We start from the raw sequence: 26,817 nt of genomic DNA on the forward strand, positions 1-26,817 counted from the left end.
TGAATAAACTGTAATACTATTCGAATGACAAACACAAATAGTTTAGGAAGATGATCCTGGAAGTTCATATTTTGCATTTCTCTGCTCCCCCCCCCCCCACACACACCCCATGCCTTGTGCATCAAAGCCAATTAAGACTTTGTTGATTTTTTTGTGTGTGTGAAGTCCGTTGATTCTAGAATCACCAACATTTTATACCATTCTTGAAATTGTAGAAAGCTGATCTTCCATGAAGTATTGGAAAAGCCCCAGGATAACAAAACTATTCAACTGGCAATATCTTTTAATGAGCAATGATCAGCTTCCATAGTGACTTCATCAGTGATGAGCTATTGATAATCCAAAATATAGCCAAGTTATGCAAAGACTTTCAGTACAGTAAGAACAGAAGGAAAATAATTAACTGACTAACTGCCAACACTAGAGACTTCATTGTTTTATTGACAAAATACCCAAGAATCATTGTCCATTTTTTTTCTCTAGAAGCTTTTGGACTTGACTCCTGTCATGACAATGGAAAACATTGCTATGATTAAAGAACAGGACCAGATACCTGTTACCTGTTTTTCTGATTAAGCAGTTAGAGAGAGAGAGAGAGATGGATGGATAGATAGAGAATGTTTAGTCAGTTAATCAGTGGGGCAAGTTGTTCCCATTTTGAAAAGAAATTGAGAACTGAAATTTACTACAGTTAAAGCAAATGCTTTTACAATACTTCAAGGCAAATGCTTATGGAGTAGAATGGTGGATGAACGTAAGATAATTCAGTAGAATATTCTGCAAGCTTCAGTTCATCAGTAACTATTCTGCTTTTGAAGAATGCATAATGGTTTCTGCATCTTGAAGAAAGAGTGTAATGCAAATGTTTGTACAAAGGATCTTTGTTAGTTATTGATTCTGGCTTCTACTCCTGTGTAGCTTTATGATTTGGGGCAAGTTACTTAACGTTTTTGTTCTTCAGTTTCCTTATATGTAAAATGGACATTATTATAGTGCTTACATCATAAGGATGCTGTGAGTATTAAATGAGTTATTCTCTATGTAAAAGCACTTAATGCCTTGCCTAAAATAAGCACTAGTTAAATATTAGCCAAAATTATCATTATTATTGTTATTATTATTGATGTACTGTAAATAGCATTCAGTAAACAGTTGCTGACTTAAATAAGTGCTAGTGGCCATTCATGAGTATTATAGAAAATACTGCATTGACCTGAGTAAAGAAAAGAACGGGAGAGGGTATAAAGAAGGAAAGGAATTTGCATGTTTAAACACTTACAATGTCCCAGGTGCTTTAGATACATTCAATTCTTTAGTCCTCACTACATACCTGTGAGGAAAGTACTATTTGATTCATCAGGAAACCAAAGAAGTGAGTAATGCACCTAACTGCCAATAAGGAGGCCTGGCATTTGAACACAGGTCTGTTTATTCAAATTTTTTGTGCTTTATCTAGTACCACACAGCCTCCAAGTCCTGAGGTATTTTGTTTGGAGATTCTGAAAATGATATTCTCTACTTCAGTATCATATAAATTATCAAGATCTCCTCCTTTAAGAAAATGTAAATTGCTTCATTTATTGCTTATTTAATTTTTAGAAATTAAATTCCATCTGGTGACTTCCTTAGATTATCAAATGGCTAGTCCTAGGTGAGGTTGGGACTACCCACAGACAGATAAACATGAGGTAGGTCTATATAGTTATATTTTTTCCACAAACACCATTTAGTGGAAAGCTGCCTTATGCCTGGCAACAAATACTTACTGAAACCCTGTATGTGTCAGTCACTATTCTAAGGGGATAGACCAGTGATCAAAACAAAGTTCTTACTCCAGTAAAATTTATATCCCAGTGTAACAAAAAAGACAGAAAATGAGTATGTATATATGTGTATTTATTTCTTAGTCTCAGGACAAGGGCTCTAAGAAGAATAGTACAAGAGAAAGTGATAGAAAGCCATGGTGGGGGGGGGGGAGATCAAAGATCAGTAATCTTGGAAGTCATCCCTGATGAAGTGACACTTATACCGAGTCCTAAGCTAAGAGACAAGAAAGAGATACCTGTATGGATGTCCCTGGTGGAAGAGCATCCCAGGCCAGGAAGAAGGGGGCTATAAATTACAATATGTCTCCCACAGTTACATAGCTAAATGCAGTTTAATAAAAGCTGTGATAAAGATTTGTTTGGAGTGCTATGAGAGCACAAAATCAGGGATAGTACCACCTAGGGGTAAGGAGGCAAGGTAGGAGGGATTTGACATTTGGTTCAGTCTTTGAGTTATGAGAAACACTTCCTTAAGGAGAGAGGATAAAGGAAAGATCAAAAGACACAAAACAAAGGCATGAAAGTTCAAAGCTGTATGGCCTGCGTGTTGCATTTAGATGTGATCCATGGACTTCTCTTTAAGAAACTTTTTAATTTTTTTTTTTTATTATTATTTACTGCAAGATAACAAGAAAGTCTTGGTTCATAAATCCCAGGAATCAAGTGCCAAAATGTCCCTAAATCATCAAGTTAAGCTCTGATCAAAATCCAAGTAAGAACTCAACTTATTCATTTGCGAGTCATACTTGAAAATTAATTTACCCTGCCAACAGTCATTCAGCTTTTAAATAAGTAAACAAATAAATATTTTAATGTAATTCCCTCTTTTTTTGCCCAATGTTAGCATATTACAATATCATGAAACAGGCAAGGGATTAGTGGACCTTCCACAAACCCTGCTTTTCTAATTATTTTGGCATAACCTACCTTTAATCACTACAGCAAACATCTAAAAGAACCCCACTTGCAAAGAATTAAAAACAGTAACAAAGTGGTCCCTTGCACCGGCAACAATTGTCACATTTTAATTTATAGTCTCAGCAGGCAAACAGTTGAAATAAAATTACTTTTAATCATTGCCCAATCTTTATATTCTTGCATTTCTGTGTTCTTGCTCATCTTAATGCATTAAGAAGCATAGCAGGTAGCATTGTGTTGGCCAAATCTCAGAGGTGGCATATTTCCATCTCCCAGGGGGTGTGGGAAGACCCAACTGCACAGCAGAAACAATAATTCCAGCATATTTGTGTATGAAATAACTTTGGCAGTAATGGCAAAAGGATTTGGATACAAGTGTATTTTCGGTCTTCCAGCTGGAAGATCAGAGCAGAGACTATAAAGCGAAAGGCACAGAGTTGGGTGGCAGATAGTGGCTTCTTGGACAAGAACAGAAGCAAGTTAGGGATCCATGCTGAGCTCATGGAGAAATGCAAACAAGACAGTCCTTTCAGAACCTCCCCAAGCTGCCCAATACCAGCATGAGGGATTACTGATGCCATCTGCTGGATATACTTGGGAATTAAAGACGGTCTCTGCACAAATAACACTCCAGGGTCTCCTTATAATGTGGTTTTAGTTTTGGTGAAAAGAAAAACAAAGGCAAAACAAGCAAAGGCAATAAGCAATGGAAATGAATCCTATGTCACGTGCATGTTTATTGTACCTTAAGAAGGCTGGAACTTTTACTGTCACTTTCATTTCATAGAATTGAATTGCACTCAGTTTTTTGGCAGAATCCTGTGGTACTACAGTTTAACCATCTAAGACACTCAGGCAACTTGATGTAGAGTTCATGCTGTAAATGCATGAATCTTTGCCGAAAATCTGCTATACACTAAAACTTTATACACAAATATACGCTAACTTCCCTTTCTATAATTTATGGAAGAGAGTGTAGTGATTTTTTTTTTTAGTTCTGTTTTGTTTAATTACAGAGAGAGATAAAAATTAAAAGGAAAGGAAAGCAAGTATCACCATTTGATCAGAACTATTACATATACATTTGGTTTTATGGGAAATATGATAATTCAATTTTTTGTTTTTGTTTTGTGGAAATATTTTCCTTTGTTGGTTGTGCTCTCTGCAGTGTTATTCTAAGATCATGATTTTAAAATTACAAGATCCTTGGTGGTGTTTCAATTAAATTTTAGAAGTTTTTGAAATGTGTGGCTAAATTAACATTTTTTCTAGTCTACATTTCTCAGAATGTACTAATCTCATGAGATTTTTGGGTGAAAAAAATGGTTTCTGTGGTCAAATACATTTAGAATAGGCTGAATACCAAATATCCTCTCCTGGAGATCTATAATGTACATTAATTAAAATATGAGAAATTAATAGGTATTGAGAAATTACCATGTGCCATTATCTCATTTAATCCTCATTATGATTCTAATATGAGGAACCTATTATTAACTCTTTTGACAAATGAGGAAACTGAGGCTTACAGGGTTGGTGATTTGCTCAGTCACACTGTCAGAAAATGGAAGCATTGGCCTTTGACTTCAGAGCTCACACCCTTAAATCCAAAGCTATATATACCACAGTTAACTAATATATGGAATAATATTATATGCATTAGAATGACATTTATGTTAATTATACTTCTTTACTGATATTACCCTATTAAAACTCTGAAGAGTACTGTAACAAAAAATTATGTTTAACTTTGCTCAACCTAGCATTTCTAAATTTATTTGGCTACAGAATACTTATTGATTTTATTGGAAGTAGTGTCCCACCAACTGCAGTTCTAGAAATGCTGAGATAAGCATTCGTTGTAGTTTTGCTATAGAGGAGCCAGGAAGGGAGTAGTTTCTCAGGCCATCTGCTCCAGAATAACTGCTGGTGTCCTCTCCCCCAGCATGCCACTTGCCGGTTTCCACCTGACGATTTGTAATAGGTAGGAACAGGGAAGCAAGCACCCGATACCTTGACAAATGAGGAAACTGAGGCTTGCAGGTACACAGAACCACTAGAACCCCTTTGCATATGTGTGTACTATTTAGTGCATTCTGCAAAGGGAGCAAGCTTAATTTAATTAAGCCTGAAGGTTGAGTGAAAGACAGCATATTTCTGTTATTGTTTAGTCAATTAAATTGTCCTCCACTCTAGTAGGAACTGTTCCACATTTATTACCAAGGAGATACAAGCTCTGGCAGTGTTGTTGATTTCTTTAATTCAGATTGTCTTATATTTAACACTTTTAAAGATTTGAGAATGAATGATGGAAGACACAGTGACAAACTGTCAGGGTTTTCTAAAGATTCAGAAGTTCTAAAGTTACTGCCAGTGACAGATGGTTGGTCCTTATTCATTGCTTGTCTTCTTGACAGGACTTTTTTCTCTTCTTCCTTTTTGCTCAATTGCCTAAAGTAAGCTCAGCTTCTTGGGAGGTGGGATAGTCTCGTTTGTTAAAACTACATTGCTAAATATCAATATGACATTAAGCCTATACGAATATGCACCATACTAATACACTACTAAGATGTGTGGGTATATAAGAGAATTATGGGGTAGGAGGAAGAGAAGAAACAGACAACAAAGGAAAATTCATATTTCCTTTCCATTATTTTGACACACGTGCACTGGAGTCCTCCTTGGATAGTTATTTTCTTAGTGACTTGCTACTTTCTTTTGATAGCCTATGCATAATATGATCTTTTCAGTAGTTTCTAAAACATTATGGTAATAAAATAAATATTATTTTTAGTACATTTAGTATTTCATATGTCTTACAATTTTTGAAAATTTAGCTAGAAAAGCAGTTAGTATTTACTATCTAGCAAACATTTATAAGAAAACACAGAATGAGGGGGGAAAAAAGCTATTACAATGATGTGCTTGAATATGAACTAAGTTTCCACTGAAAAAGAAGGAAAATATCAATCAAATTGCTTAATCCCTTTCATTGATTTCATATATATTCACTGCTAAGACTCCAGATGGGTTATCTAGTTAAAGAAGGTGGGATAAAGGAAATAATTTTCCCCATTTCAGTTCTAACATAGCTGCAAAATAAAATATAATGGTTTTAAACATTATGGGATGTCTTACATTCGCTTTTTACTTATTTATCCTGAGGCAATTCAGTCCCTCAAGTTAGGAATGCCACTAGTTTGATACAGCATTATTTAGACTTTAAGTGCATCAAGTGGAAAGGAATTAATATTACTAAAAAATATAAAAATTATCAGATGAATTGATTTGGTATTTGCAATAGCTAGTTGGATTTTGTTATCTAGACAAACAGCTGGGAATTTATTTTGGGGGTAAATATGTGTCTCCTAAGCATGCTCTCTGTTTATTAGCTCAATTTGATAATATGTGAGAAGAATAAACAATGTTTCCACCACTTTTTCACATTTCTTTTAACTCCACTGTAAGTTTCAATCCTTCTGGTTTTCTGCATACATAAGATTATATTATCCTATACCTATGCTAGTTGTTCAAGTGAAAGAACTCATAGTTTACTGGGTTTCCAAGGTTATGCTATTGAATTCCCTGTCATTTTTCTTATGCCCCTTACCAAATATTCCTTCTGTTACTGATATCAGTTACCTTTTTAATTACTGTTTTTTTCTCCTTGTTCACTTCCAGTAACATTCAATAACAAAAAAATCAAAGAATTCATGCCAGCTCAATGATTATGCATGAAAATGCTAACCTAGGCCTAAGGAACTTATATTCTTTTTTTTTTTAGTTTCAAATAATATGCTACCACAGTCATACATGGATTTTAGTTGTGTATACTTTGGCATATTACTAAAGAGTTAAGAAATATCTGTCTTTTCATTCTTAAGTACTTCATAGTGTAATTTTCTTTCCTTCCCTAGAGAAAAGTAAGCTCTTAAAAAAAAGTCTTAAAAATTCAATATTCATGAAAAGTCCAACAAATATTGCAGGGTTTTGCAATCGTGCCTTTGTAAAATCACTGATTTAAAAATTACTCTGTTGAGTATGTTTATTAAAATGTATTAAGGTTACAAAATGGTGCATAGCTAAGATTAATAAAATACATTGCATTAGATAAGATAGGCTAAATTGCTCTAACAAATAGAGCTAACATGTAATGTTTCAACACAACAGAGGTTTGTTTTATGGTCAGTGCAGTTCTACGTCATAATTTTTATTTATTTTCATGTGATTAGCAATCTAAAAGTTACTACTATTACCCACCCATATCTTGATGTTAATATGTCAATTGCTTTTAGTCTTTACATCCAGGTAATTTTGGAATTCTGCCTCCTTAGAAGACAGAAGGCACAAAACTTGCCAAAAGAACATAGAACAATTTACTTTGCAAGAGAGTAGCAACTGTATATATAGGGAAGTAGTGGAAGAAAAGAAGGTTGTTAGAGCCAAATTGTGGAAAGATATATACGTAGATATTGGGAATGGAGAATATGAATATTACTCAAACTCCATTCTCAGTTAAATCCCAGCACATTATTATTTATATTATTTTTTATCTGTAATCTAGGCTTTTCTAGAGTTTTGACAAATTATACTTTCATACTTACTTATCAAGTTAAACAAATACACAAATGTTTTACAGCACTTTACTGATTGTTTTCCATCTTCTACTGAATAATAATAAAGGCTTTTTTGCCATTTGAAATGTATATCCATTTTGTTTGGTTGGTTTTTCATGATAATGCTGACTGATAGCTGGTTTGTTTTCTATTCTAGGTTGTGGAGACTAATTTGGTTGCTTTTGACTGTCACTGGATCATTATAAATGAGGTAAAGCCAACTAAATATCGTTAACGATGAGTCCTGTTGTTGTACACATTGACAACATTTCCTACAGACTTGAATTTCCAAGAGGAAACAGAATATGAAGTAAACTTTTAGCATACTGAGTGGATGTTGTCAAATAAAAATAGAATGAGGATTTTAAAAATATTATAAGAGGCCTTGTATGAATAAAATAAATGGAGAAACTCTTCCCCACTGAGTATCTGTTAGCCTTTTCCATCAGCTCACTCTGCCTGCCCAGGGAGATCATCTTTAGAAAAAGTACAATTCTTCTTTGCAAGCACAGTGAATTCCTCCCAGTGGAGAGCTTGTGTTCCATTTATATTTTAATGTTGTTTCTAAAATTTTTATAGTTTCCCCCTTACACAAAGATTAAATAGTTCAGTGCATGAATGTGAATAAATGGAGAACAGATTTTTCTTTACTTTAAATAAAGAAATAAAACTTTCAAAATCCACCCACTTGTCAAATTCCTTATGAACATTTTTTTAAGACAATATGAAATTAACTATATATTACAACATTAGAACCTTGTGAAATAAGTTGTCCATTAGCAACCACCAATGAGAATCGGAAAGGACAATGAATATAGATTGATTGTGCACAAATGATGTGACCATGCAAATCTGTCCTCAATGAGATTGAATAGATTCAGTCATATCTATTATTTATGTATAAAGAAAATGTATTATTTATCTACGGATATTAATATGGAATTATAGAATTACAGATTTTCTTTTGGGGACAAAATAGCATTTGAGGTAGGAATTCAGGTTTTGTAATCAGCAAGATAGTTTGAATCCTGGCTATAAAACATGTTAGCTGTGTGACTATGGATATATAATATAATTTCCCTATGCTTTAGTTTTCTTAATTATACAACAGGTGTACTGATATCTACTTTATAGGTTCATAATAAAAATGAAATAAGATATAATCTAAAGCTCTAACACAGTGATTGGCACATAAAATTCAATAAATGGTATTACCATAAAGATTACAGCACATTAAAGTTCACAGATCACTTTCACACATAGTATTTCATTGTATACTAAAAAGTTACTCTGTGAAGTACTAAGGGAGTGAGGTCTATGAAGGGTCAATGAGTTGCATCTCCTTACAGGGAAGAGTAAAAACAATTATCAGCTTTGAGACATTTCTCCTACACAGTGCTTCACTTAATGGAATGACTCTTTTTTTTAGCTCAGTTTAAAGTCACTGGAAATATCTTCCCAATCTGTTTTGGGTCTGCCAAACTTTAGTCTATATGATTCGCCACTTTGTTCCTAATGGTAAATTAAACTATGGTTTTCTGAGATACACAAAGGTGAAGTGTGTGTGTGGCGGGGGGGGGTGGGGTGACGGGGGTTGTTCTATTTTCAATGAAGTTCTGATATTTTCTCATTTCTAATACCTCTTAATTTTCTATATAGAATGACTAATCTGCTCAAACATAAGGGCAGAGGGAAAGTTAAAAGGGAAGGAATATTAGCAAACCTTTATGATAACTTTCAAATGAGATATTTTCATATTTATTTTTAAGCAGGGGACTAAGGTTCAATATTACACAACTATTAACTGGTGATATTGAGATTTAAAACTGTCTTAAATCCGATTCAAAGTTTCTATTTTTTTAATAATTGTTTTTATAGATTATATTTTTGTGATTTCCACTGTCTTAGTTGTAATCTTAAGGGAACCACTTATCCCATTAGTTTTTGTTTTTGTTTTAATTGTTTTTTAGATAACCTTTTTAAAATAGAGAATCTTCTTAACCCCTTCATTTTATCTTGTGTCCAACTTCTGATAGAAAATAGAGTATACATATTTCTTGAGTCTAAGCAATCTGGAATAATTTTAATTGTTCTAGTCAATGAGCTGGCTAAGGAGGAAAAATGATTTCTTGCCTCCTTATTAACTTGGATTAATCAAAACAAATCAATACTTGCAGTCAAGAAATGGAGATAGCTATTTTCTCCTATTCTTTGGGAGAATTGCAGAGGGACCCCTGATTATATATATTTTTCTATATCCAAATTAACTTCTCAGACAACCTCTGATCTTAGAAATATGAACCCAGGAAGAGCTACCCAGAAGGCCAGCAGTATTTAACCACAGCTTATGGTTCAATTTGTGCTTCGAAAGAAATCACTTCTTCATGTTTTGAGACTGTATAGAGATAGTCTCTCACTAAGTAGACTACTATGTATTTTATTAGTGATGAATATCATGGGAAGAATAATAAAAGTTTAGATTTTACTGTATCATTCACAAACATTATAACTCATTTTGTTAAATTTATCACTAAATCCTATTTCACAAAACATTAGGAAGACAAAAACTGTCTTTAAATCGATATTCCATAATTTGAGCCACTGTTTTAAAAAATAAAACACCCCACACAGAAAGCAATCTAACCAGTAAGCAATTCAATAAGTAGCCATACTGTAGAAGACCTCAGTTCTTTTCTTCTTCTTCACACTTGATAGCTTCGTAGTGTAAACTATCATAATTATACATTCACCTATACCTTTACTGAACCCTTATCTCCTTTTTACTGGAACTCTCCTTTCTTACTAGTCCTTGAGCAAAGGAATCATTTCTTTTGGGTGGGTCAATACCACCTACCCTCTAAAAAATCCATTTTAACAACCCACTCTATTTAAATTGGTTATTACTTGTATCTAAACAAGCTTGAAATTTAGAGACTGAGCATGTTTTCTGTATTTTCATCCCCCAAAAAAACCTTCCTCAGCCAGTATATCTGAGGTCAACACTTTTACTTCCATAAGCCATCTCATTCTACCGTAAATATGCCTCAGGGAAACTGCTCTCACTACCTTTACTTCTTCCTTAAGCATTTACACACCTATTCATACAAATTAATGATGGGTGAATCACAATTCACCCTAGTTTCCATAAAAGAAGAAACATGAATTTCTTAAATTTTTCTAGGAAGCTAATAAACTGTAAAAGTAACATCAACAACAAAAAATGCAAATAGCCATTTTTATTGAACATGGAGAACATGAATCTATCTAGTTTGGTTTGTATAGCTGTTATTCTGCTGCTAATTTTAGAATGGGTTGCAAACATTATTTAATCTTATTGCACTAGTAGTTTTTTTTTTTTTTTTTAGAGAGGGAAAGTAAATCAAAGTTGGCATTGTGTATCATGATATACAGAATAATGTAGAAACTTGAAAACAATATTTTTTTTCATTTGCATTAAATGTGCTATAATAATGAGACACTATGCTAGCTCATATTATGCAATCAATCATATGTTAGCACTTGGTAATAGTATTTATCTTCTCCCTGCAATCAAGAGACCCAGCTCACAACAGCCTTTCCATATAAGTATTATCTATCCTTCAGGGCACTGAAGCAGATCGCCCAGCAGTTTATTTAAATTTTACAAAAGTTAGAAATTAAGATAGGAAGATGTACACTGTTTAGAGCTTCAAGAATCGCAATTCTATATGCACCCTTCTTCCCTGATTATATTAAAACTGACCTTTGTTGTCCTTACATGATTTTTACTGACTTCTTACATAGTTTAAGCCATTATTCAATAATTTTGTATTTTAATACAGAAGTTTATTTATAGATATTTTTTCAATTAAATAGATCTCTTTATAGTCTAAGTAAGTATTCCCTTGCCTTTGAGTGCTAGCATAACATTTGCCACTCTTGAAATGCACCTTTGAAATACAGAGATAAAGTTTCCTAAATATAAAACAGCTGCCTAATCAAGTTTTCATATCACGATCAAACTGTTTTTGAAGTCAGATGTCAAAACTAAAATTGCAAGTGAATTTTTTGAGACAGACTGCCTGTCTGTTAGTTTCATTCAGAATAGCATAGTCTTTCCTCCCAGAAAGTTACTTCCTTTGCCCTTCCCCAAAGAATAATACACAAAATATATTCAGTTCAAATGGCATTCCTTCAGGTATATTTTAGTTACTTAGATGCCTGAGAATGCTTTTGGAACCTGTGAAACATAGCCACCCCTTTGAGTGTGTGTTTGTGTGTGTGTGTGTGTGTGTGTGTGTGTGTGTGTGTGTGTGTGGCGGGGGCGGGAGCGGGAGCGGGAGGTGAGGTTGAAAATAGTCCTCTCAAAAGCTTTGGCTCACAATAGATGACTTTATCATTCTTGTAGAATCACCAGGCAGTTAAATGCTGAAATAATGCATCTTTACAGCTTTAAGTTCTGTCATTCATGAATATTAATCTAAATAATCCTGGTGAGGAAATACAGAATTCTTGTGAACTACTTCAGAGGCTGTCTCTTTTCATGACATTTATAAATCTGTCCTATGAATGAAGAATATTATGAGTGAAGAGTTTATGATTTCTGTTTTCGTCATTTATAAAATGAGAACAGCATCTGGTTCACTGTGTTCTTTCTAGCAGAACATGAGATAATTGGTAAAGTACACAGTATTTTGCCTAACATATAGTAGGCACTTAATAAATGTAAGTTTTTATTCTAATAAGCTGATTTGTAGTTCATGGTGGGTGGAGTAGGTGCAGATGGTGCTGTTTGATAAAAGGTTATTAAATCTTAGTGTTGCTAAAGAGAAAAAGACCACATAGTGTTTCTTACAACACTGTTATGAGAAAAATATAATTTTTCACTGCTTTTTAAATTAAAATCTTTATCTGCACAATATAGAATTTTTTTAAAATGATAAAATATTGAATATGGTATTATTTTGTTTTAAAAGATTTTTGTCATAATTAGGGCTTAAAATGGAGTTCATAGGACCCTGTTTAAGTCTGCCCTGTCAGTAGTTAACAGAGAATTAAAAAGTGACCTGAATTTTGCCAGACAGAGCTTTTGGTGACCAGTGAAATGACACAGACTAAAAGAAAAAGACAGCATTTTAAACGTGAAAAACCAATTTTTATGGTACATTAAGGATTAATCGACCAGAAACCCAGGATATTACACAGGATACAGCTGATGGCAGGTGTTATTTTATTTTCAGAAAAATCTGTATTTCATAAAGATCATACATAGAGGGTGAATTTTTAATCTATTATATGCTACAAGGAAGAAGAATATGTGATTATTCTAGTAAGGAAAAAAAGAAAATTTACATGTATGAGTAGTCTTTTCCTCTTTCATGTTTCTGTGATAAATCATTAGCTCAAAACTGAGAAATGCTTGCTTCAGTCCAAAACTTACCTTGTGTCAAATCTGTTATTTCCATTGCCATAAGAATCTATTCAAACCAATAATTGCTAATTACAAAGGCTTCATTGGTTTAAAGTTTTCAAATGGACATTCTTAAGCACAAACTACTTTTGTAAAGGCTACCTTAAAACCAAAATGTATTCTGATCATTTCTATTCTGATGAGTTAACAATTAGAAAATATATATAGCATTAAAATACTATTTCATTTTTAATACTCCTACATCCATCATTGAGCCAAATCACAAACTTTAAATCTGGAGTTGAGGGGAGAGTGTACAGGAGGAAGAGGATGTAGAAATTACATTTCTTTGAGTTTGATGTTACATTCATATGCAAAATAGAATTCATTTAGCATAACAAATCACCGTTTTTCTCCTTCCCTTATCCTGGTTCAGACTGTTTAACCAACAGAATTTTTCTTCTGTATGTTAAGACCATTAATTATACACACACTAGCCTATACATTCAACAGTTGTGAGTACTTTGCTTAGTATTTTCCTTACCACAAAAAATGCAAGGGTTATCACCCATACTTCTAAGAAATAATTAAGAAAATTGTTAAAAACAATTAATTCCTCCTCTTTTTTTTCTTCCCTTGTCTCATTTAAGATCCTCATTTTTCATTGTTAAGCACAGTATATTTTACTGTTACATTGTAACTATCTTCCTAGGCATTCAAAGTGCCTTGACATCCATTAATGATTAATGAACTATAAAATCGACTTATTCGTGACCTTTTTTCAGTAATATGACCACGCACATAAATTTTTCTAAAGTGCTCAACAGAATAAATTATTTATATTTTTATATTCCAAATTTGTAATTAATAAAAGTATATTTGAGCCAATCGCTTCATTTAGAATTATTTGGGCATTAGTATATATAATTTAAAGCACAAAGAACAACTACAAATGAGTTGATCACATTAACGAGCATGTGTTGTTGTTTTCATTTAGATGTGTGCTAAGCATTAAGTGAATGTAGTATTGTAACAGAATCCCTTAGCATTTCCAGGTAATAACTCATGGATGGCTTTGTGTTTCTGTTCTTGTATTCAAATATGCCTAATTTTTCCATTTCTTATCTTATGTTACAGGAAATAAATGATGTGGATGTGCAGGAACTTGTAAGAAGGTCAATTGGAAGGTTAACGATTATTCGGCAGACGTTTCCAGTCCCCCAGAATATAAGTCAGCGATGCTTCCGTGGCAACCATCGAATATCTTCAACACTGTGTGATCCAAAGGATCCATTTGCTCAGAATATGGAGGTATATTCTAAATATGAGGGTATTTCTTCCAGAGTGTTGTGTTGATTGGCAATTGCAGAGAAAGCTTTTACAAATTGCGTTGGATCCAGAATTATACATGTTATTATGTTCTCAACTATTCTCCTCTTTCAGCAATATAATAAGTCTGATGGCAGAAAATGTTAAAGTGTGTGTCTTTCATACTTTGATCTCATAATAGAAAAATATCTACTTTGATAAAAATATAGTAAGTAAAGCTTTCATTTCCTTCTAGAAAATTTCCCCTGGTAGAATTTGTGATTGCCATCTCTTAATGCCAAATTCCATGTCATTAAGATAGTAGATTTGTTTAATTTTTCTGGTAAAAAAAAAAAAAAAAGAACATAGAATTTTTAACTTAAAAAATATTAGTCCACAGTTTGAATAAGTTCACCAAAATGTTCTTCATAAATGCTGTAGTATTATATAGTTGTTACCAGACAAAAGTGGTGGAGTCTTTGTCCAGTGTGCTCAAATGACCAATTCCTGAGACACCAGGGTTTCAAAGAGAGAAAGTTTATTGCTAGGTGCAATCAGGAGATCAGATGGCCTATCAGCCCAAAAATCTCTCTCTCGGAATTGCAGTAATTCTGATAGTTTTATAGTACTAAAAGATGGGCACGATTTGGGATAATGAGTACAATGACTCCAGATGATGTAATTAGAGGTAATCTAATTATTGAGCATGTGGAGATTGGTTATGTGCTTAGATCACAGAACATATGTTAGAAAATGGCAGCTTAAAAATGATGAAGGGCCTGATTTTTAGTATTATAATGAGGTACAGGTTAAAGTCTAAGCTACTGTGCATATCAGGAGGGCCCATTTTGGTTAGATCCAGCTTTGGTTATCAAGATAACTTTGGACTTGGGGAGGATTAGTTCTGGGCTGACCCTACTAGACCCTTCGTTAATAAACATTAAGGGCTGTCTTTAGTGGTCATAAGACTCTAATATTGAAAAACTGGATAAATGGTTACAAGCGAAGGTTAGTCACAAGGTTTTACAATTACAGTGGCACAAGAAAAGCCTATGCGATTATTATCAGATATCAAGGCAGCTGGATTACAGTTCAGAGACTCCAGGTTTTTCCCTCTGTCTACTCTAAGATACCAGAAAGCAAAAAAAGAATATCTATGTAATGATTCAGTAATCATAATCATCCCTTAAATCCTAACTTCTCAGTTACATAGTCATATCTGGCTTAGATGAGATAGAGCTGAAACCTTCACCATTTAGAATACAACTAAGAATTTGGAAGTGAACAGGTAAAATCTCTGAGCAGCAAACTGAACACCAAGTTCCTGCAGCTTACTCGTAAGAATGCCGTTTAAATACTCACCCAGAGCCTATTTATTTTTCTTAAGAAAAATCCTATCAGATATTTTTATATCTCTTTGCACTAGAAATCTCAAGTTACCAATTTGAAGAGGGTGTTCCAAAGGGCAGGCACACTGGCAACAGTAGGTTGCCCTAAGGAGCATTCTCAAGCAAGGCATAAGACAGAAAAAAGAAATCAATCAGATACAATAACTGAAGCATCCTATCAGAGTAGGGCTTTTTCTGTAAAAACAACCCCGTGTAGTTAAACAGTTCCTAAAGGTATCACTGTGGTATACCCCTGGTATATTAATTACTATTTAAGCCATATCTCTAGATAATGACAAAGATTAAAATCCTGGTCAACTTCAGAAGTCAGGAAACCATAAGATATGATTTTGAAAGATATTCCTGCAAAATGTTTAACATGGAAAATATTTTAGTATTTGGAGATGTTCAGTTTGAATACTTTGGAATTCTAGCCTAGGAGGGAAGACTAATTTATCCCCAATAATATCAGATAAATAAAATTATTTCAAAAAAAGTCTTCTCCTTCAGAAAGACAACCTCAGAACCTCCCCATCCTTAGTCAGCTTTGGATTTCTTTTAGATGAATTGCCATTTACCCATCTATTTATTCATATTTATTAACCTTGTAATGAGCAACATGTATTTACCTGGCAGCTGACTACAGTGTCACTGCCCAAAATGCCTTCTGTTCCCTGCTGGATTTTAAGCTCCTTTAGAATAGGTCCCATCCTGAACCTGGCATCACAAAATCCCCATAATATACTTTTCTATCTTTTTTTTACCTATCATATATACCACAGTGCTGTACACCTCTGTGACTATTTGTAGATTTGAACTTAATTCAAGAAAAGGCAATGGCCAAAGTAAGCCACTCTGAAGACTTAATAGGGCCTGCTTAAATTTTAGTAAATGTCTTGTAATGACCCGTCTTTGCCTGTTAATTGATCATTAATGTAATTTATATAAAAATGCTTGAATTCTAAATTGAGAAAATATGGAGGAATTTTGTTTTAGAAAATTTTGTTCCTGTCAAAGGAAATAGCAGGAAATGAAACACAAATTTATTCAAAATTGCTGATTGTGCCATTTTGGGAAAGTAGAAAGTAGCTATATAGCATCTTAAAGCACATTTGCCAAATGGCATAATCCTTCCATTCCAATTAAAGAGTTCCTTGAAATCAAGGAATAAACATTTTATTTCTACATTCTCAGACCTATCTGATGATTAAGGCTGTATTGGAAGTCTCCCTTCACAGCCCCTACCTCTACACACACCACAACTTCATCTCACTCCCCTCAAACTCATAGATAGAAAAAAAAAAACAGGCCAGTTGCTTTTTTGAGATTTATTACATACTAACTTTCCTCTTATTTGTGATAGAATTTGACTAAATATTTAATACAAAAAAAGAAAATGGACAGAAACTTTTATGTGGGGAAATTTATATAATTAAGACTCCACATGCAGGCTCTTAAATTTAATATACTCCACTAAAAAATGAATATTTGTTATACAGGCTTGCCTTGATGAAAAATTTTGTCTCGCTGAAGTTAGAGAAAGCAGCAAGATAAAATGCTCTGTCGGATTAAATTCTGATCAGGAAGCCACCACTGACGAATAACATGAGAGGAAGTAGCTCTCTCAACTTGGAATTCATAAAACAATGCAATTAAGTATGAACACAGATAGAGTTATACCTGAGAATTCAGAAGGGTACAATTAAATACATTTAGAAAAAATAAAGGTATACAAATATGACTCAAGTAAGCACTAAAAAAATGCAACTTATAAAATTCAACGTAAGGAGAGGAGAAGAAGACATAGTGGGTATGTGTAGAGACATCTCTGGGCTGTTAACAGCATTTTAATATGACATAAAAAGGATGTATTATGATATAGGAAGAACAAGAAAACAAGCTTCACAAATTTTTAAATTAGTGCCAATAAACATCAAAATCTAGAATCAGCTGAAATTACAAAATACATGTTAAAAAAAAAAAAACTTTTAGCTAAACAATGTTTTTTTGGCATATATAAAGCAAGAAGGCAGTGAGACAATTAATGCCAAGTGAAACTCATGTTAACTTGGTTGTTAATGGAGAGAAAACAGAAATGTTCAAATCCTTTTGCTTCTGTTTTCTCCATCTGAGAAAAAGGGTCCCATAACTGAAAAGGTTATGGTAAAAGTCATTAAAAGAAAAGTGTATCACTAGCTTAGAAAGTGCAGGAGTGTGGCGATGGTCTTTGTCTCTATATCAGAAGCATTGTGCCAACTTCAAGAAAGAATGCCTTATTCTTCTCTCTCCTCTCAGATCACATCTGCAAGAAACTGTCAGTTCTAGGTGCTGATGAAACGTTGAAAAACAAGGGAAAGATAGAGGGAGAGAACTGAGATAATGAGCAGTCTAAAATCTATACCAGAGGAACAACTGAAGGAAAGAGGGTGTTTCAGAGCAAGTGATAGACGCTGTCAAATATTGGATGTTTGTCATGTTAGAGAAGGTGGATGCTGTTCCAGTTTGCTAATGCTGCCATTAGGAAAAATACCAGAAATGGATTGGCTTTTATAAAAGGGATTTATTAGGTTACAAAGTCACAATTCTTAGCCCACAGAAATGTCCAGACTAAGGTATCAACAAGATGATGCTTTCACTGGACAACAGCCACTTCTGTCAGTTGGGCAGGCACGTGGCTGGCTTCTGCTGGTCCTTTGCTCCTGGGCTGTGTTTCAAAATGGCTTTCTCCAAAGTGTGTCTCTTAGCTTCTCTGCACCTTGCTTGGGCTTCTGTCTTCACTCTTCTCCCTCAGTTCCTGTGTGCCCTTGCTTCTTTCTCCCAGGGTGTTTTTCTCTAAGTACCTGGGGGTCCTCTCTTAGCTTCTCTAGGGCAAACCCTGGGCTTCACCTCTTAGTTTACCATCTCCAAACGTCCTTCTGTCCGCAATTCCAAGCATCTCTAAGCATCTCTGTCAGCTCTGGCTTAGGGTCCTCTCTCTCTTCCTGAGCCTCTTAAAGAATTTCAGTGATCCGATTAAGACCCACCTTGAATGGGTGGGGCCACACCTCCATGGAAATGATCTAATCAAAAGGTTTCACCCACAGTTGAGTGAGTCACATCTCCATGGAAACAACCTAATCCAAATATCCCACAAGATTGGATTAAAAGAACGTGTCTTTTGTGGAGGGACATAATATACCCAAACTGACCCAGATGTCAAATGTTCAGTGAGGTCAGAGAGCAGATGTAGTGACAGCAAGGTGGAAAGAAATGATTGGTCAAATAGTGGGATACCAGAGTTTAAGATTTTAAAGTGGTGTGTTTTTGTGTCCAACAGAGAATCATTTGCGTTGGTTGCAGACAGAGTAAAAGTGAAGATCATCTGTGTAGAAATTGATGTGGTCTTATTTTAATGCTGGGGAATAGTTTAGGATCACTGTCAGTGAGGAGTCAAAGACTCATGAGTAAAGAGTGACCAAGAGTTAATAGATGATGGAGTAAGGAGCAAAATAATGTGGCATGGCAGAGAAAATGAATTTCAAAGAAGAAGGAGTGCTTGCTGAGAAAGAAGTAACAGATTGGATGGATAATAAAAAGCTCAAAGAATGTCATCACCAACTCTTGATCCTGCAGTTTGGAAAGTGAACAAATGAGTAGACGCAGTCATTTGTTGAAAACACCTGTTACATATAGGTCCAAAGGACTCACTTTTAAGATTAGCAGAGATGCACCAAGTATATGCCTCAAAATGTGTAAAATAGGTTATGCCACAGAAGTTTCAGGTTTGTATGGATCACAGTTTGCCAGGTTTCTAATGTCTTGACTTTTTTAAAATTAACTTTTTACACAATTTTATTAAGATGTAATTGACATACAATAAACTGCATATATCGAAAGGGTACAACATGATTTAAAAAAAAGAAATCAGAGCAGTTGTAGTTTTACAGAAAAATCATGCAGCAGATACAGATTTCCTATCTACCCATATACCCATATCCTCAGTTTTCACTAGTATTAACATTTTGTGTTAGTGTGGTACTTTTGTTACAAATGACGGAGTGAGATAATTGTAACTATAGTTTATACTTCACATTAGGGCTCACTCTTTGTGTTGTACTGTTCTATGGTTTGTTTTTTTTTGTTTATTCTGGTAACATATATACGAAGTAAAATTAATTGTTTTAATCACTTTCAAGTGTACAATTCAGTGGAATTAAATACATTCACAAGGTTCTGCTGAACATCACCGCCTTCCTTTACCAAAACATTTCCATCACCCAAAACAGAAACTCTATACCAATTAAGTATTAACTTCCTATTCCCCACCCAACCATGCCTCTGGTAATTTGTATTCTAATTTCTGACTATGACTTTTGACAAAGTCACCTGACTTTAAACTTGAATTCCTTTTTCCCTTTTCCCCATCCTTTCTCTTTTTTTATTTGACAACCATTTATCAAAAAACATATGTGCCAGCTTCCAGGCTAACAAAAATACAAGGTGGTGCAATACAAGAGTTACTGTCCAGAAGGAACTCTCATTTTAGTGTGAAAGAGAGATTAAAAAAATTCTTAGTATTGTGATATCTTTCAATAGGGATATGCACTGAGTGTTACAGGAGAATGAAAGAGAACTGCCCAGTTTAGCCTTGGGTTGGGAAGAGTTCTGGGAAGTTGTCAAGGAAGGATTATTTAAAGTGGATGTTGAAGGAAGTTAATTAGTTAGAGAAAAGTAAAGAGAAGACCTCATATGCACATTAGTTAGTCAGGAAAAGAGGCAAGATAAAGGTAGAGAAAGAAAAGCAAGCTTATTTGAGCAGAGGAGACGAGATGTTAGAAAAGGCCAGGCTATTGCATATCATGATGAGGAGGAACTATCAAAAGTTTTTCCTGGATTTCTGACTGTTGAGCTCAACCCACTCATCCTTAATGTTTCTGCTGTTTTCTTGGGTTTTCACAGTCTAATTCTGACTTCAACTTTGATTCTTGGACTGCTTTATCCTTGGGTCCATACTTTGATCATAGTGGATGTCAGCCAGTCTGTCACCCACCCCTACCACTTCTATGACTCAACCAAGTTAACCATGGGCAAACAAAACAAACAAAAACCTAACAAATCTTTTCATTGTTACTATTTTATGATTCAACACTCATGGAAAATAATCATCAAACTTTGGAACTATTAGAGGGCCCTAACTTTACTGATGAGGAAACTAGCTAGTCAGGAATGAAATTTCTTGGCTCCAAGGTCAGAGCTTCTCCGAATACATCATCAAAAACAAAACTGATGATTTCAAATTTAGACATATTGCAGTGTAGGTTACAATGCTGACTGAATACTGAATACCCAGTACTTGTTAGTATTATGATTTAGTGGCTGTATTTCAAAAGCGAGATTTTATTTAAAGGACCTGGAGAATAAAAAACAGCTATAGGTAAATGAAAATATCCTGCAATACTGAATGATTATAAGCAGAGGGAATTAGTCTAAATGGGTCTAAAATCTAGCCTATTAATGTATTCTATGTGCAAATATTGCTGACTATCCAAAATGTTAGAACATTTCAAGCCTGAACTCAGTAATTCTCCTAGACCTATCTATGGGCTCTCCTTGCTGTCTGCATATGAATCATTGGGAAGATTTAAAACAAAAATGAACAGAACCCAGGCTTGCCTCCAGGAACTTGAATTTTTTTTACCTCTGGTGTAAGGTAAAGAAGTGCTGTGTTTTTAAACCTTCCCAGGTGATTCTGATGTTCATGTCAGTTTGGAAGTCATCAAAATAATAATGATATTAATAATCCTCTACTGTCTTTCAGTCTGGGAAGCTTAAGGAATGTGCATACAAATATGTTATCTCAGTAGAAAAAATATATTGTTAAAAAGAATCCTAAAATTTATTTAGAATATTGCTTTTACCTCTAAATAAAACTTTAAGTCTCTCATGTATTTAATATTTCCCATGATGTTTGATGCTCCTGACATCTCCATAATAATTAGAAAAATTATATAAAGAACTGGACCAGGTATTATATTAATAGAATATATTAACTGAACAGTGTTAAAACAAACCTTTCATGGTTTACATAAATGCCATAAACACTATTAACATGGGACTTATGGTGAGGAAAAAAATGTTTATAAAAACAAGAAATTATGCAACACATATTACTGTCTGAATTATTAATAGATAGTCTTATTCTACACGTGCTAACCTAAAGGCTAATGATATGCTTAATAATTGCTGAATCGTGTTCAGTTCCCTATTAAAACTTTGTGGGACCTCTGAATTGTACTAAATTAATGCTTGCTTTCATAGCTAAACTGCTCCTAAAGTTTACTTGTCTTTCTTTGATATTAAGGGTATTTACTTTGGGAAACATAACTTAATGGAGAAATAATAGGTTTGCATGATAATTGCCTGTCAGTTAAATCTCATTAGTAATTGGCTTGATATTTAAGCTAATTTTTTGTCCACCATGACTTCCAAAACAACCTAAAATGACAAAGTTGAATGTGGTTAACATACCTTATAATAATAAAACACATAGGGATAAGGTTCATAGAAGAAAAATAAATTAGACCCTAGTAATTATATGGTCAGGGAAGGAGTAAGTGGAAGAACAGTCAGGCCTAATATTTCCTTATAAAGAACAAATCTGTATTTTATGTGTGTAAGAATGTTCAATGTCTCTTCAAAGAAAGGACTACCTTCCATGAATGTATACGCATAAAATGATGCCAACAAATACAACTGATTAAAAATTTACCTTGTAAGTAGAAGAAAGATGTACAAGGCATGTTAGGAAACTCCTAACAGTTGTTCATCGCATCAAACTCTTCCCTTCTCCGCCTAATTATTCCAATAGTTGAAGCCCAGTATTGTATTGTGATATGGGTGGAAGGTTCTATACATTTCCTTTGTGATTAATTATAATCAAAAAGACAATCAACATACTCTCCCCTCTGTTTTCCAGAGAAACTAAGATAAAAGGACACTTAAAAGAATCTGTGAAAATTAAACTCATTAAGATGGAATAAATTTTCATAGCTATATTGACTGTTTTGTCTTTTATTTTATGTTGAGCTTTTCCTTCAGAGAGGTAATAATATAACATTTAACAGCTTTTATTGACCTGGGATACCTGTTGGTGTTCATGTTTTCTAAATAATTTCAAATTTCTTTGAAAATAAGCACTTTCAATAATTAATTGACAGCATGGATAGTAGTTCTGGCAAGACTTAAGTGTAAGAGTGCAATGGACATTAGCAAAAAATGGCTATAATTCACTTTTGATTCATATAGAAGAAAGATAATAATATGGTTACCTTGGAAGAGAGCATTTACTTAAACACACATTCACAGTTTACGGTATTTGTCATGTAAATGTATTGCAATGCATGTGTATATTGATATATTTCTTTATATATCCTTGATCATTGTAATGTTTATGTATGGTGCAGTTTCTTTCATCTTTTCGTTACTGAATCCCCATATAGCCAAATATACATACAGATGGCTGCTTCCTTTTCTCCACCTATGACACTCATACATAACATCAAGTTGATATTGTTCTATCTGAATAACTGAAATGCAAAACTTGATATATTCAGAAAAAAATATATTATTCAGTTTGCCCTTCAAATCTTAAACCTTTAGATCCTTACCTCCTCAGAAAGAAATATGGGCCAGTGATTTCTGAGATCTGACATTAACAGCCTTTCCTCTGTAAAACCTCTTTTTTATCTTTCCTTTCATATCCAAATAAGATGAAAAAGCAATTGAGGCATACAATCAGACAAGACTTCATTCTCAATGGCAGAATTGCCCAGGAAATGAAAAAGAAACCTCCGCTTAATAAATAACCCAGTAAACCAGCCATTTATGATATGAATGGAAGCAGCTGACAATTTCTCCTTATTCTTGATGGTTACTGTCAATGAATCTAATAACGACTATCTAATGTTTTTTCAGATTTCCAACCTTTATATATATGACACGGTGCTTCTGCTTGCTAATGCTTTTCACAAGAAGCTTGAGGACCGGAAGTGGCACAGCATGGCCAGCCTGTCATGTATCAGAAAGAACTCCAAGCCCTGGCAGGGAGGGCGTAGCATGCTGGAGACAATCAAGAAGGTAACTTCTGGTTAACATTACACTATTCTTAATTTTCATGTAAGGAAGATACAATAAATCATCTGGTGAAATATCTTTTAGAAGGATATATGTTTTTCTCACTATCATTGCTGTCAATTCAAAGCACAGAACATCAGAATGATGGGGATATGGAATGTTTTTTTAAAAGGACAGAAGGTCACATACAAATATAAAAAGGGGGCTTTATTTGTAAGGGAATTTGTATGCTAGAAAAATTGGTGGCTGAAATATTTTAAATTGCCTTGGCTATATCATCAGGGTTAGAGATGCTCCCATTATTTTGGTGACTGTCACAAAGCATTTTTCTTTAAATCACACTGACTAAAAAAATAAACATTGAACTTAGCTTTTTCTCAGTTAAATGATGAAAGGTAAGAGATTGGATATGATGATCTATAATTTATCTTACAATGAAGAGATTATGATTCAGAAGCAGTTAATATTTTGCAGTATCTGTGACCTATTTTGGGTGCTTGATTGAATTATTTTTCACTGTCAGTGTGTTGTTCAGGTTGGCTATGACCTGCTTTGGCTCAGCTATCTGTTCCATTCCCATAAAGCAGTTTATGTTGTTTAGTTCCTCTCAATGGTGTATGAATTCTCCAGTTTATTAGCTTCTTTGTCATGTCATCCTTGATGGCATTTTCCATTTGTCTTGCACAGCTTCTTGGACTTAAAATGAAATGATTAATAAACAAATTTCTCCTGTACCCTTTGCACAAAGGGGACAACCATTTGGAAGTTCATTCTTTATTTTACCTTTCCTTTTTTTTCTTTGAATGTATTTGCCTTTCTCTTCTGAAACAAAAAGAAAAGTATCTAGTCAAATGTAACATGACAGTATTTAGAAAAGGAGAAAGATATAAAATTATGAAATTACGTGAACTCTGAGATACAAAAAAAAAAAAAATGGGAAGTGGAGGAAAGAAATATTTTAAGTAGAGGAGAGCTTGAATCTTTCTCTTGGTACTGTTTCCTCTTTGCAAAAGTGTCACTTTGATGAGAATGTAGGCTCTTATTAACAGAAGTAATTGAGAATTAAATGTATTGAATATATTGGCAGAGAAAGATCTTTCAAGTGAAGAATGAGTAAGTCAAATCCTCAAACTCAAGGTGTTGTCAAAATCTCCCAGCTCTATCCATGTGGAGAGCTGGCAGGTATGAATTCAATGGAGGTTGTTGAACATGATTCTGATCCTGCCAACTTACTAATTCAGGGGCTTCGTTAGGATGCAAAAACCTGAATATACTCATTCTTCTGAAGCTTTCTCACAAAGACAGAATAATACTTTGGCAGGTTGCTTAGGAGACCCTTATTTAGTGAGAATATCAGGAGGAGGGAAAGAGAGTCACCATAGTATGCAGGTATTGCTCATGTAGGAATTCAATATATAAAATGTTGCTGTTAATGAAAAAAATATGCAGAGCCCCCTTGAGGAGCTGGTGGAGAATGCAGGGGTGTTGGGCTCCCCCACCTCGATGGGTGCTGATGTGCTCACAGACATAGGGGACTGGTGGTTTGATGGGCTGAGCCCTGTACCACAGGACTTGCCCTTGGAAAGACTGTTGCTGCAAAGGACAGGCCAGGCCTCCCTATAATTGTGCCTAAGAGCCTCCTCCCAAATGCCTCTTTGTTGCTCAGATGTGGCCCTCTCTCTCTAGCTAAGCCAACTCGGCAGGTAAAATCACTGCCCTCTCCCACTACGTGGGATCTGACACCCAAGGGAGTGAATCCCCATGTCAACATGGAATATGACTCCCAGGGAGGAATGTAGACCTGGCATTGTGGGATGGAGAACTTCTTCTTGACCAAAGGAAATGCAGTAAGCTTCAGTGGCAGAGAGATTCCAAAAGGAGACAAGAGGTCATCTGGCGGGCACTCTTACACACAATATAGACAACCCTTTTTAGGTTCTAAGGAATTGGAGTAGCTAGCAGTAAATAACTGAAACTATCAAACTACAACCCAGAACCCTTGAATCTTGAAGACGATTGTATAAAAATGTAGCTTATGAGGGGGGACAATGTGACTGGGAAAGCCATATGGTCCACACTCTCCTTTGTCTCGTTTATGGAAGGATGAGTAGAAAAATGAAGGAAGACGAAAAAAAAAAAAAGGAGAAAAAGGCACCCAGTGTTCTTTTTTTGCTTTAATTGGTCTTTTCACTTTAATTTTTCTTCTTATTTTTGTGTGTGTGGAAATGAAAATGTCAAAAATTAATTTTGGTGATGAATGCACAACTATATAATGGCAATGTAAACAATTGAATGCACACTTTGTTTTGTATGACTGCATGGTATGTGAATATATCTCAATAAATATGAATAAAAAATCATGTATTTAGAAAAATGGGGACAAAAATTAAATGAATAATAGGGGGTTGGGAGGATGGGATGTTTGGGGTGTTCTTTTTTACTTTAATTTTTATTCTGATTTTTATTTTTTTGGAGTAATGAAAATGTTCAAAAATTGATTGTGGTGATGCATGCACAACTATAGGATGGTACTATGAACAACTAATTGTACACTTTGGATGGTTGTATGGTATGTGAATATATCTCAATAAAACTGAGTAAAAAATCCTGTAAAAAAATGTTGCTGTTAGAAAATCTATAACAAAAATAATGTAATACAGTAATTGTGGAATTTTATTTGGGGGAAATATTTGCATACTTCTCCCGGTAGCTTCAAACACAGTGACACTTTTTTAAAGGACTGTTGCCATTCTATGTATCAAGAGATATTTGAGTTTGATTGATATACATGATTGCAGTGTTCAATTGCATTATATTTTGTCTCATATTTCAAATGGACCTTTAAAAATGGAGGATCTCCCTAACCCCCAATCACATTACTTTGTCTTATGTAAGTGTTTTATAGTCATTCCTTAGACCCAACAGGGTCCCCCAACTGAAATTGGGGTTTTATATCCAGGCCAATAATGCTTCACACACAAGAGAATGTGAAAGTTTATTGCTTACAGAAGGGACTCCCAGGGAAAGCAGGGAAAATATAAGCAGTTCTGCACTGGGTGAAGCAGAGAGAGAGGGCTGGGCCTTTAGAGTGTCTCGGGGGCAGTATTGGGGAAGAGTACAGGATAGTGATTTGCTAGGTTTAAATTTCCCACAGGTGCCAAAAGCAGAGGCATCGTAGGAACCTTCTTACCAGCCTGTACAGATGTGGCCAAAAGGAGAAGGGAGGGTGAGGCTTCAAAAGAAATCTGGGGTCAAACATC

The 26,817-nt window shown here is 34.5% G+C and overlaps 1 protein-coding gene across 3 annotated transcripts in view; it reads left to right on the forward strand.

The window, feature by feature from the left end:
- The window catches only part of GRID2 (glutamate ionotropic receptor delta type subunit 2), a 1,659,435-nt gene that overhangs the window by 947,923 nt on the left and 684,695 nt on the right, over window positions 1-26,817 (forward strand). For all 3 annotated transcript variants that reach the window (XM_037830265.1, XM_037830266.1, XM_037830264.1), the window contains exons 5-7: window positions 7,518-7,571; window positions 13,887-14,060; window positions 23,399-23,560. In XM_037830265.1, coding sequence (XP_037686193.1) covers window positions 7,518-7,571; window positions 13,887-14,060; window positions 23,399-23,560 — 390 coding nt within the window. The remainder of the gene's footprint in view (window positions 1-7,517; window positions 7,572-13,886; window positions 14,061-23,398; window positions 23,561-26,817) is intronic.

This window comes from Choloepus didactylus, chromosome 3 (assembly GCF_015220235.1).
Source record: "Choloepus didactylus isolate mChoDid1 chromosome 3, mChoDid1.pri, whole genome shotgun sequence".
Lineage (NCBI taxonomy): Eukaryota > Metazoa > Chordata > Mammalia > Pilosa > Megalonychidae > Choloepus > Choloepus didactylus.